This window comes from Fringilla coelebs, assembly GCF_963513975.1.
Source record: "Fringilla coelebs genome assembly, contig: SCAFFOLD_30, whole genome shotgun sequence".
Taxonomy (NCBI): domain Eukaryota; kingdom Metazoa; phylum Chordata; class Aves; order Passeriformes; family Fringillidae; genus Fringilla; species Fringilla coelebs.
Window position 1 is genome coordinate 6369364 of NW_028167448.1, and position 13700 is coordinate 6383063.

The 13700-nt window shown below is 47.9% G+C and overlaps 1 protein-coding gene across 1 annotated transcript in view; it reads right to left on the reverse strand.

Annotated features, from left to right (window-relative positions):
• Positions 1 to 13700, reverse strand: part of LOC311165853 (uncharacterized protein) — a 38923-nt gene that overhangs the window by 15390 nt on the left and 9833 nt on the right. Inside the window, exons 4-5 of the mRNA XM_084227350.1 lie at positions 9838 to 9891; positions 9153 to 9206 (exon numbers count right to left, since the gene is read on the reverse strand). Of these exons, the coding sequence (XP_084083476.1) occupies positions 9153 to 9206; positions 9838 to 9891 (108 nt within the window). The remainder of the gene's footprint in view (positions 1 to 9152; positions 9207 to 9837; positions 9892 to 13700) is intronic.

Below are 13700 nucleotides of genomic sequence, written 5' to 3' on the forward strand. Positions count from 1 at the left end.
GTAGAAGCTCATAAAACAGTCTCTGCCGTGAGTTCTGTTCCTTTTTGCCTTTGCATTATAGGCTGCGCAGCCCTGCGGAGCGGCAGCAATACTCTGTTAGACTTAGCTCACTGCGGTGTGCCTTTGATACTTTTACAAATTCGCGGTGCCGGTAGAGGAGCGGGAGAACTCTCCCTGCCCCTCCCCCGGCTCAGCAGTGCAGTGTGCTCGGCTCTCTCTCGGTGCGGAACGGGGGGGGCTCTCTACACGTGGTGCGGGGGAAGGCAGTGCTCTCTCTCTCGGTGTGGGGGGTTAGGGTTAGGCTCTGAAACCCAGAGCACGTGTTAGCTTTTCGGAGAGCAGTGATCCTCAAACTGGCCCCCAGTCCCTAGGGGCTCCACAAGATGGAGGATGCCACGTGGCACCATGCCATACCTGGTCTCCTTCTTCCCAAGATCCTCTTAAACATCCCAAAATTCCTTCCCCATCCCCCTCCTCTCCTGCCCCTTGTGACACCTTCCCTCCCCACCCCTTACCTGCTGTACCCTCAGCTCCGCCCCTCTACTCCTCCCAGGGGGCGTCTGCTGACGGGATGTCACCAGGTGTCCCTGCCCCCTGTTCCCACAGTGTCCCCGCCCCCTCCCCCAGTTCCCACGGTGAGGGCACGCCCACTGCTTCCCCCCTAGCTGTATCAGTGTTCCCTATGCTCCCGATTCAAGTGATACAGGGCAGGAAACTGCAGACCTAATACAGGGTCCCACTTTGTCATTTGCTCCTGTTACGTATCAGCCTGCAGCACAAGAGGGAGCAGCCCCAACTGCCAATTGGAGTTCTTTTGGACGTCAATTGATTAAAGAAGTGTGCAAATCACATAAGGAGTTCGGGCCACACAGCCCATACTTCCGTGGCCTTTTAAATTCTGAACTGAGTAGAACTGTGGTAGTCCTACATGATTTAAAACAGCTTTTTTCATGTCTCATGACTTCCACAGAATTCAAATTATGGGAATTAGCATGGAAACAACTGCTAAAAGAGGCTCTCCCAAGCTTGCTGGCTGATCCAAACACAGCAAGAGATACCAATGGCATACCAATTACCATTGAGCATCTCTCTGGTGAAGGCCAGTGGTCTTCACCCTCATCCCAAGCTACTGCAATTCCTGTAGAAACACTTGAGAAAGTAAAAGAAGCAGCTGAAAAAGCATTCTTTTCCCTCCAACCTGAGGGGCCTTTAGAGCCTTATAGTAGGATCAAGCAGCTACCATCAGATCCTTTTTTGAAATTTGTAGAACAGTTAACTAGAGCTATTGAAATACAAGTTAAAAAAGAGAATGCAAGGGAAGAGGTTTTAGAGGAAATGGCATTTACAAATGCAAATGAACAGTGTCGAGCGGCAATTTTGAGTCTTCCCCTAGAACCCCCCCCTACACTAAAAGATATGCTTCTAGTCTGTAACAGGAAAGTGCCTCTGATGAGTGTTGCTGAAGACACCAGACCAAAGCTGCTGCCAAGACTCCCTCAGCGTGTCGCCGTTGCCAGCCCCTGCACCCATTCCCTCAGCACAGCAGTACCCTGGGCAGCAGCGAAGACCAGCACTGGTTGACCCCACAAAGCCATGCCTGCTTTGCAATAACCTTGGGCACTGGAGTAGCCAGTGCCCCCTGAAAAAGCAATTTGATGAGTTTATAAATAGCAAGGGGGGAGAACTACAAGCACTCCCAGGGGGTCAACAACAACAGAAAAACTCAAGGCTGAGCGCCGGCCTGCCAGCCGTGCAGACACAAAAGGAGCAGGCCAAGAGAATAAGGGAAGCAAAAGAAACCAAGTGCGCGGTAATGTTAATATTTCTGTACGTGAAGCACATGCTTCAAAGACCACGTCTGCTGGTCCATTATTGCAAGTGAAACAAAATGACCTTTGTTATGATTTAAGTGAACCTGTGTTAACCACATCTTATGTCAATGAGCCTTACAGGTTGCAACTGACAATCACTCAACCTGAGAGACACTGACTGGCATTTTGTCTCTGTCAATCCGGAAGAGAAGGGTACTTGGCACAATATTCCTTGTAAGTATCTCGTCATTGGGGACACCAAACACCACGTGAGATCGAAATTGCTCCAGGAGTGACAACATCAGATTCTGAGCAATTCGTTCTCGGACTGCACAGTTTCCACCCACCCCTGTTTCTTCCAAGGGTCAAATTATTGCCCAAGCTATCCCTGTGCCATGCTTGCCTGAAGGCACCAAGAAACAAGGGCCCACAATCGCCCGGGTCCAAGTTATTGGGAAAGACAAACCCAAAATCTGGTGTAATGTCAGTGGGGGTGGGGAATCAAAACGCATCAAGATGCTTGTAGACACTGGTGCAGACTGCACAGTGATTCCAATACAAGAATGGCCAGCACATTGGCCTTTGCAAAACATGGCTGGTCATGTTCAGGGTGTAGGAGGCATGCAATTGGCAAGACAATCCAAGAGCGTCATCCAAGTTGAGGGACCAAACGGACAATTGGCAAATATCCGTCCATTTGTTTTAGATTATTCAGAGCCATTGTTGAGGAGATATTTAACGGCCCAGTGGGGTGTCACAATTGATATTCCAGACTCTCCACAGGATTTTTGTATAGCGGTCATTGAACAACAGCGCTGCACCCAAAAACTGAAGTGGAAGACAGACGAACCAGTTCAGGTGAAACAAAGGCCGCTCAGTAAACAAAAAATAAAGGCGCTTGAGGAGCTAGTGGAAGAGCAATTGAAAAAGGGTCACATTGTGGAGACCACGTCCCCGTGGAACTCTCCAGTGTTTGTCATCCAGAAGGCTGACAAAAAGAGATGGCGGCTCCTCCACGACCTCCGACAAATTAATAATGTTATTGAAGATATGGGCTCTCCCCAACCTGGTATGCCACCTCCAACAATGCTTCCACAGGATTGAAAATTAGCAATTATTGATATAAAAGACTGTTTTTTCGACATCCCTCTACATCCTGACGACGCACCTCGTTTCGCATTTTCGGTCCCCACCATCAACATGGAAGCCCCTATGAAAAGGTATCATTGCAAAGTTCTGCCTCAGGGCCTAAAAGTCTCACCAGCAATCTGCCAGTGGTATGTCTCTTCCCTGTTGTCTCCAGTGCGTGCAGCCGCAGTAAAGGCCATCATCTATCATTATATGGATGATATCCTTGTGTGTGCCCCCAATGATGATTTACTCACACATGCGCTTGACCTAATGATCGATGCATTGATTGTTGCAGGGTTCGAGCTCCAAGAAAAGAAAATTCAAAAGATGCCACCTTGGAAATATTTAGGCTTAGAAATTGGAAATAGGACCATTGTTCCTCAAAAACTAGAAACCAACCCGAACATAAAAACCCTTGCGGATGCTCACAAGTTGTGTGGGTCCTTAAATTGGGTAAGGCCGTGGATAGGTCTGATTAACGAAGACCTTGACCCTCTTTTCAATTTTTTGAAAGGGGGAAAAGATCCGGGTGCTCCTAGGTCTATTACCCCAGAGGCACAGAAAGCTCTAGAAAAGGTTCAGATTGCAATGTCCACAAGACAGGCCCACCGATGTCAGCCTGACCTGCCATTCAAATTTATCATCCTAGGTAAGTTGCCACATCTCCATGGAATCATTTTCCAATGGGATGAAAAACAAACACCTAAGCCAAACAATACACCTAAAAAGGACCAGGACCAGAGGGACTCTCTCTTGTTCATAAAATGGGTTTTCCTTACTCACAAAAGGTCCAAGAGAATGACAAAGCCCCAAGAGCTAGTAGCAGAACTGATCCGGAAAGCAAGGACCCGGATCAGGGCGCTAGCAGGATGTGACTTTGAGTGCATTCACGTTCCAGTTGAGTTTAAATCAGGCCAAAATACTATGCAAATATTGGAACAATTGTTACGAGAAAATGAAGTGTTGCAGTTTGCTCTAGATTCCTACTCAGGACAAATTTCTGTCCAGCAGCCTGCCCACAAAATGTTCGAACAAGATGTTCAATTCACTCTGAAATTGAGGAGTGCTCTAAGTAGGAGACCTTTAAAAAAGGCTCTGACTATCTTTACAGATGCGTCCGGGAGGTCCCACAAGTCCGTTATGACTTGGAAGGATCCTCAAACCCAGCAGTGGGAGACGGACATTGCTGAGGTGGAAGGTTCACCTCAGGTTGCGGAATTGGCTGCAGTTGTTAGGGCTTTTGAAAAGTTCTCAGAACCATTCAACCTGATTACAGATTCTGCATACGTGGCAGGAGTAGTATCCAGGGCAGATCAAGCAATACTGCAAGAGGTGTCTAACATCGCACTTTTCGAATTGCTCTCAAGACTTGTAAAGTTAGTCACTCATCGAGAGCAACCATTTTATGTGATGCACGTCAGGTCACACACTAACTTGCCCGGGTTTATCGCTGAAGGCAACAGAAGAGCAGATGCCCTTGCTGCACCTGCAGTGATGGCCACTCTCCCAAATGTTTTTGAACAGGCAAAAATCAGCCACCAGCTTTTCCACCAAAATGCACCTGGCCTAGTTCGTCAGTTTCACATCACTCGAGAACAGGCCAAAGCGATTGTGCACACATGCCCAAATTGCCAACAACATGCACTCCCTACAGTGAGTACGGGAGCAAACCCAAGGGGATTGAACAGTTGTGAACTGTGGCAAACAGATGTTACACACATACAGTCATTTGGGCGGCAGAAATATGTTCATGTTAGTGCAGATACATTTTCTGGAGCGGTCTATGCTTCTGCCCACACAGGAGAATCATCTATCGATGCCATTAAGCACCTCTTACAGGCTTTTTATTTCATGGGTATCCCCAAGGAGTTGAAAACTGATAATGGGCCCGCCTACAAATCCAAGGAATTCGGGAGCTTCCTGCAGCAATGGGGAGTAGAGCACCAAACTGGCATCCCCTACTCCCCTACAGGCCAAAGCCATACTACAAAGGACTCACCATGATATTACAAGAGTCCTAGACCAGCAACAGCAGGTTCTGAAGGTGGAACCTCCCCACATCCGATTGTCTAGGGCGCTGTTCACTATCAATTTTCTGAACTGTTCTTTTGACAGCCTGAATCTGCCCATCCTACGCCACTTTGGGGGGAGCAGTAATATGCTGATGAAAGTAAAGCCTCCGGTCTTAGTAAAGGACCCTGAGACTTGGAAAACGGTGGGACCTTACAAATTGGTTACATGGGGACGTGGATACGCCTGTGGGTCCACCCCCTCTGGTTTAAAGTGGGTTCCTTCCAAATGGGTAAGGCCCTATGTTCCCAAAGTCTCAGAGAAATCTTCAGATGTGCCCCAGGTTGCTAATGCTGCCTGGAGAAGGAAATGCCGTGTGCTTTCTCTGGAGGAAATTCCATTTAAGCCTCCTGTCTGGAATAATTTGTAATATATGTTTGTCTTAAGTTCCCTTTTACCGGTTTAGATCCCTCTGTTTGTGTGCAGTCTCAAGACGCCATGAAACCGAGCCTGCTCCTCGTCCTACTTGAGATCATTTCTCCAGCGATCTCCTGGATAGTCCCTCAGCGCAAAGCAAACGTATGGACCACCTTGGCCAAAGCCCTTGGACAAGATCACATTTGTCTCTCCACACCATTCAGAATAGGGCAGCCATAGACTATCTGCTCCTTCTGCACAACCATCGCTGTGAAGAATTTGAAGGTCTCTGCTGCCTCAACCTCTCCTCAAAAGCAGAGAACGTCCATGCCACGATCGACAAGATGAAAACCATGGTGAGCGACATCAAGAGAGAAACTGACGACTGGCTGAGTGGACAGTTCAGAGGCTGGAGACTCTCGGGCTGGTTGGGATCTATTCTGAAAACTGTGGTTTTAGTACTGTTTATATTAATTATTGTTGTTGTAGTTGTTAGCAATGTTTTAGACTAATCAAACGCATGGTTCTCAAGTTGATTTAAAGCTCATCTCCCCCTCCTGAAGTTTACCATTTAGAAGCCCTTAGTGCTCCAGTGGATGGCATAGAAGCCTCAGTAGAAAACACTAACCCTCCTGTAGAGGAGGAACCGATTTACCAACCATGGTTTGGCAACTACTCTGCCCCACAAACCCAGTCCTCTTCTTTTTAAACAAAACTAGGGGGAGATGTTGTAGTGTGTTGCAATTTCCTGTTTTAGACTTCCCAGTCCTTTCCCAGGTAGAAATAGCTTCTCTGTTCCCCTCCCCCTTTCTCGTCCTAAGTCATGTCCATCAAGCTTAACTTTCCAGCAAGGGCGTCGTGTGATTGGCAGAAGTTCAAAAGATGCCTCTCAGCCCTGGGGCCATTGGCCTGAGTGTCATTGTCCCCTGAGACTTGCCCTCTCCCACATGGTTGGTAGCTCACCTATCCTCTCCCTTCCCCCTCCCCCTGAGCTTAAAAGGACCTGGGGACCATGCGGCCGGGATTCTACTGTAGCTGTTACCAAGATTCAGAGATCTGAGACCCTGGAATAAAACTCTGGATTAAACCCTGCGGTAGAATCCTCTCCTTTTGTCTTCACCTAGCCTAAGGACTTTCACCCGAGGTAAAGCTGAGTTCCTACCATCCTGGGCTTGTTCTCAGTGTCTCGCTGCAACTCCTAGCTAGCCAGAGGGATCTCTGTGGTGAAAAACCACAGCAGCTGCCTTTGGCCAAGCAGCGAGGGTGGGACGAGCCCAGACACGTTCCATCCGGTAATATTAGAATATTATTTCAATAGCAGAGGCTATGCTTGCATGTCCACAGAATCTGGCCCAAGGTGGATTCCCAGCAAGAATGTAATGCTGTTCGTTGAATTGCCAAGTGCAGCTCCCAGAGACACTTCCCCAGAGACAGCATAGAGATCAAGCTCGGGAGGCATGGAGGAGAAGGAAAAAAACACAGATGTTTGTCACAGAAGAAGATGACTCTCCACTGCTCCAGAAGATCATAAAACTCTCTGTTGCATTTTATTTGCTCTTTGTTTTGCACTACTACCCCTCTTTAGCTGGTTTTACTGCTACCTCTCTTGAGTTTGTTGCACTGTTACCCCCTCCTGTTTTCCCACCCCTTTTCTACTCAGTAAAAACTGAGGGGATAAGAAGAGAAGATTTGAGGGACCGTTAAAACTATGTAAGTCTAAAAATCCATTTTTTCAAACTCACAGATCAGCTCATCACCCCACAAGCATCCCGCCATGTTTCTGGCAGCAGGGAATCCCCAACTATTCCAGACAGGATTTTGGATGCACCTCGTCTTTCCATCAGCTGGTGCATGGATCGTCCCTCAGCCCAGTCAGAACATCTGGGTCAAACTAGCCAAGACTTTACAGCAAGACAATCTATGCCTGTCCATGGGTAGCGTGGACAACCCCCTGTTGACGTGCCTGGTAGGGGTTCCTTTAGCAGCAAACGAATACCCATACACAGATAAGAAACCCAATCTGGCAGACATTCGGGACAGGTGGACCAAGACCTTACCTCAAGCACCAGAAGAACCCCAAGAATTAGAGCTGTTGGGGTCCTCTAAAGCTCATTACTGTGTCCAATTTCAGTATCAACCTCCCGACCGACACTTGACCCACCTTGAACTTATTAAGTCTACCCACAGGAAAGATGTAACCCCATTTAATAAAAATTATACCCCTCCAAATTGGTGCAATTACACCAGCCCCAAACTTTCTTCACCCTCACTCCACCCCAAAGTGCTGCCCCAGGGAGTGTCCCTTGTCTGTGGAGACCGACTATGGGCCAGGATCCCCTCATGCCTTCAAGGGAGTCCCTGCAGCCTTGGCCAGGTTACTACCCTCACCCCAAACATAACTTTACTCAAAAATTGGAAACAAAAAGGGAAATTGGCACACCAAAAGAGATCATACACTGAATTTGATGAAAATTGCCATAGCCAAGTTTACAATTGGAACAAAGAAAAGAGAGCCGTGGTCTCACTTTTTCTACCTTGGGGGGCCACAGCTAAGGCTCTCGGCGAGCTTTCTCACCTCGAGTGTTGGCTTAGTAAGCAGGCCAACGCTACCTCCACTGAGGCATGACCTTCTTAGTGACACTGAGACTACCAGGCACGCAACATTGCCAAACCAAGCAGCAATGGACTTTTTACTGCTTGCCCATGGACATGGCTGCCAAGACTCTGAAGGGATGTGCTGCCTCAACCTTTCTTCATACTCAAAATCTACCCATGCAAGCATCCAGAAGCTGAGGGAACAAATAAAGGATTTAAAGGTGGAAAAGAACACAGATTGGATCAATGAACTTTGCTGACAATGGCGGTTGATGAGATGGGTTTCATCTTTTGTTAAAGGAATTTTTTAGATTGTAATAATTGTTTTTATCATTTTACACATATTTCCCTGTTTATTTAAGTGTCATCAGAAGTCCATTGGGGAAGTCTTCATTGTAAGAAAAAACAGAGGAGTGGTAGAATCCTCTGAATCCTTCCCCCTCAGGGAAATTCCCAGAGCATTGCCTTGCAGAGACTTACGACAGAGTTTTCCCCATCTGGGAAATGAAGGACAGAAAGGACTTCCCCATGGACTCTTGCTTAGCACTGACGCATCCAATTCCCCATATGTCCCAACCTCCCCTGGTTTCTCCTTTCCCCGTTTCCTCATTGGTTGTGGTACCCCCTGGTGGCTGGCCCCATCTTCCCTTAAGGCCAATGCCCTTTGCCTGCCCTCTGTACCACCCCCATATCCTCCCACACTTAAGAGTGTGCACAGCACAGGGCCAGGTCTTTTTGCCCCTGGTTTCCCTTCAGTGTGCCACAACAAACCTCACTGGAACTGACCACACAAAAAGGCCCTTCTGCCTCTCTTTGCTGAGCTAGTGGTGATGAGTGTGGTGTGTGGACTTGACTGCTTTGCCTGAATGCTAACCCAAGGGGCCTTTCCACAGGAGATGCTCATTGGAAACAGATATAGGTAGCAGCAACCACCATCTAAACCCATGCTGCCAAACCACTTGGTAGAGTAGGACATGTCCCTGGACAAAGAAGGTCACCCCTCTGACCAAAATGATCCCACCCCAAAGGCCAGGCCTTCTGCTGTGCTCTGAAGGGGTTCTACAGGCAACATGCTCAGGGGAGAGACCTCCACTGGCCTCACTTCTTTAAAGGATAACACATCCCATCCTATCCCTACCCCTTCCAAGGACGGCCACAGACAAGAGGAATGAGATCCAGCACACTTACTGGTTGCGTCGAATATAATTTCTGTGCATTCCTTAACAGCATCCCATGCTGTTTCTGAACATCAGGTACATATGAAAATAAAAACAAAAAGAAAACCAGGACATTAAACAAGGACCTTTCCCCAAGGAACTCCAGAACTGCACTGAGCAGGTTCTGGGGCAGAACACATTCCACAGCTGGCCCAGGAGCCGTGAGGTCCTGTGGACCAGGAGCCCCACAGCAGTGCTGGGGGTTTCCTGACCCTCAGACCTTTCCTGAACCAGGGAGCTGCCTCAGCTGCCACAGCACTCAGGCACCACACAGGTGCCTCAGTCCCACCAGAGCACAGCCACCCATGAGAGGGTGAGACTCTTCTGACTCACACCAGGAGTGGAGAGGGACCTCCCACGCCCCTCCAGTGGCCCTTGGCACATTCATTTCAGCCTGACCCTCAAAGCCCTGCTCACTACCACCCACTGCTAGAGTAGGATGTGTCTCTGGTCAAAGGAGGTCACCCCTCTGACCAAACTGACCCTACCCCAAAGGCCAGGCCTTCTGCTGTGCTCTGGAAGAGGTTCTGCAGGCAACATGCTCAGGGGAGAGACCTCCACTGGCCTCACTTCTTTAAAGGATAACACATCCCAGCCCATCCCAAGGGTTCCCAAGGATGGCCACAGACAAGAGCAATGGAATCCAGCACACTTACGTGATCCGTCGAGTATCTTTTTTATGCATTCCTTAACTGCATCCCATGCTGTTTCTGAACATCAGGTATATATGAAAATAAAAACAAAAAGAAAAACAGGACATTAAACAAGGACCTATCCCCAAGGAACTCCAGGACTGCACTGAGCAGGTTCTGGGGCAGAACACATTCCACAGCTGGCCCAGGAGCCGTGAGGTCCTGAGGACCAGGAGCCCCACAGCAGTGCTGGGGGGTTCCTGACCCTCAGACCCCACTGAGGCTCTCCTGGACCAGGGAGCTGCCTCAGCTGCCACAGCACTCAGGCACCACACAGGTGCCTCAGTCCCACCACAGCCCAGCCACCCACGAGAGGGTGAGACTCTTCTGACTCACACCAGGAGTGGAGAAGAACCTCCCATGCCCCTTCACTGTCCCTTGGACCATTCATTTCAGCCTGACCCTCAAAACCCTGCTCAGAACACCCCCTTTGTGGAATCTTCTGAATCCTCACCCCTCACCAGGTGGGAATCTAATCAAAAAACATCCAGTTTAAAGACCAAAGACTCCAAACACTGACTGCTCCCCAGCTGGAGTTCCTGTGTTCATGCTAGCACATCTATTTCCTCTTCAGAGGAGGACAGTGATACCTCAGATTCAGACAATGAATTTCAGGACCACTGGGCAAAAGTCTAAAGAGAAGCAGCTTTGGACAGTAATTGGGATTTTGCTCAAAAACTAAAAGTTCTAGCAGCCCCAGCTATATACAAAAGAGGGAGATTCCCTAAATGGGAATCTATTCCATAGAAGAAACTTAAAAAACTATGCAAAGCATCTAAAAGTTATGGACGTAAATCTCTGTATTTTAAATATTTATTACAAGTAACTTTCTCAGCTCATGAGCTCCTCGCCCATGATCTTTCTTATGTTATGTCCCTCCTCCTATCACCTACAGAGCTTCTTCTGTGGGAATCAATTTGGAAAAAATAAGTAAAAGCATTAATAAAAAATTACAAACCTGAGGATGGGTGAGCTCATTTTACAGTAGAGCACATGAATGGGGAAGGACCATTTGAAAATCCACAAGATCTACCCTAAATCTACCCCCAGCTGTTTTAGAACACAATAAAAATGCTGCCCAGAATGCTTTATTCCAAGCACGGGATGGTACCACCCCACAACAAAGTTTCACTGACATTTGTCAGAGCATTGATGAGACATTGAATTCATACACAGACTAAAAGACACTATTGATAAACAAGTTGGCTGCCCAAAGGCTAGAGAAGAGCTGCTCAATAAACTAGCAGTGGCCAACGTGAACGAGGAATGCAAAAAAATTATAAGAGCACTCCCTCCAGACCCTGAACCCACCATTCAGCAAATGGTGGAAGCCTGTACCCGTCTCACAACTACAAAACATATGGTAGCCCGGGCAGCCAGCAAAGGAGTAGCTTAAGTCTTTGTGGCACAAAATAAACAACGTATGAGATGTTATAAGTGTGGGGAACAAGGCCACCTCGAGGTGGAATGTGATAAAGACTTTTTGCAGGGACACCCCTCTGCTGCATGCATGGTTGTTCCCTCCGCTGCATGCTTAGACTGTAAAGAACATTTTAAACACTGTCCCCAGTTTCAGTATCACAAGCAGATCCAGCATCAGCCGTCTCAACAGCAACATCAGGGAAACTTCCAGCAAAGTGCAGGGTGGCCCTGTGCAATGACATCAAATGCCAAGGCGTTCCATCCCTCTTTCCCTACCACCCTGGAAAGTCAAGGCACCGAGAGACTGTCTGTGATGACAAGAAAGAGAACCAACTCTCCGAGACCTACTAATACATTCGGGCAAGGACACGACGCACGCTGGTAAGGCCCTTTCCATCCAGTTTGAGGATGAGGCAAGCTACCAAATTCCAACTAGGGAATTTAGACCTCCTGATGGACCAAGGGACATTTTAATCATAGGGGATTCTATTAATGGACTAGACAGTTCGCAAGTACTTCCAGAAGTCCAGACTGTGGGACCAAGGGATGAAATTACTGTGACAGTCTCAGGTGTAGACCCATCCTGGTATTTATCTAGGGGCACACCCATAGCCCAAGGTTTCCTCATACTCAAATGGACCGACATTATGCAAAAAAACCCCAGAGTTTTTCGAGCAGAGTTTGTGGGCCAAGACAGACCTCCTATAGAGTGTGGCTTGTTTAACAAAGGGGACAAAGTTTATCTTACAAGTGCAGCAGATACCAGAAAGGACGTGACCATCATTGCCCACTCCAATGGCTACAGGACAGGAACTGGTGCCAGCCAATCAAAGACGTCTCTGGGATTGGAGGAGCTGCCACTTCTATGTGGAGCAAGCAGACAATTCTTATTGAAGGACCGGAGAGTCAGGTAGCCACAGTAAGACCTTTTGTGGTAAGGGCACCTTTTACCTTATGGAGCAGAGACCTATTGTCTCAATGGGGAGCAAGGCTAGAAATCCCCTCACCACCACGGGATTTCTAGCTGGGGCCACTGTGGGGCGCCCTACCACACTGCTCACATGGAAAACTGATGAACCAGCGTGGGTTGATCAGTGGCCCCTTTCAGAAGTAAAGTGAAAGGCGCTTAAATCCCTTGTGCAGGAGCAGTTTTCCAAAGGCCACATAATACCATCCATTAGCCTTTGGAACACCCCTGGTTTTGTCATCCATAAACCAGTCAAAGACAAGTGGAGGTTCCTGCAAGACCTCAGGAAGGTTAATCAGGTCATTGAAGACATAGGCCCTCTGCAGCCTGGCCTAACCTCCCCCTCAATGCTCCCGAGAGATTGGAAATTGGCAGTCATTGATATCAGAGACTGCTTTTATAACATCCCTCTTCATCCCAGAGATGCCCCAAAGATTTGCATTTTCCATGCCATCAATTAATAGACAAGCCCCTCTCAAAAGGTATCAATGGGAAGTTCTTCCCTAAAGAATGAAAAATTCACCAGCTATCTGCCAAATGTTTGTTAATCACATTCTCTCGCCAATTCAAGAAAACCTTCCTGATGCCATAATTTTTCAACCTATGGATGATATTTTAATATGCACTGAGACTGACGACTATTTGGAGACTGTTCTCAAAAAGACTATTCAAGCCATTGAAGGAGCAGGCTATAGGAAATTGCTACAGAGAAGGTTCAGCGCACCTGCCCATGGACCTACCTAGGACTGTGGATCAGTGAAAGAACCATCGTATTCCAGCAGCTCACCATCAGGGACAACCTGAGAACCCTGAGGGACTTTCATCAGCTATGTGGGAGCATCAGCTGGGTTCGTTCACTGCTCGGATCACAACCAAGGACCTTACACCCCTTTTCAAACTCCTGAGAGGCTGCAAGGACTTCGACTCGCCACAAACAATCACACTGGAAGCCCAGGTAGCGATCCAAAAGTATCAGAGGCGTTGTCCACGAGACAAGCCCACTACGCTGACCCTACCCTGCCTTACCAATTTGTCATCTGGGCTAAGTCACCCAAGTTTCATGGACTCATTTTCCAGTGGGACCCCACTCTGAAGGATCAGCTGTTTATCATAGAGCGGGTGTTCCGATCACACCAACCACAGAAGATTAAGACAACCACTACACCCCAGGAGCTGATGGCTCAGCTCATTATAAAAGCCAGATCACGCCTCAAAACCCTAGCAGGGTGAGAGTTCAATACATTTACCTCCCAGTGACATCAGGTGAACTGGAAGCTTTGCTCCAGACCAATGAACACCTCCAGTTTGCTCTTGACAGCTACCCAGGTCAAATCTCTATCTGCCTACAGAAACATAAACTATTTAATGATTGTTTTAATTTGGTCCCAAAATCATTAAAGAGTTGTACTCCTTTAAGGGCACAGACTGTTTTTACTGA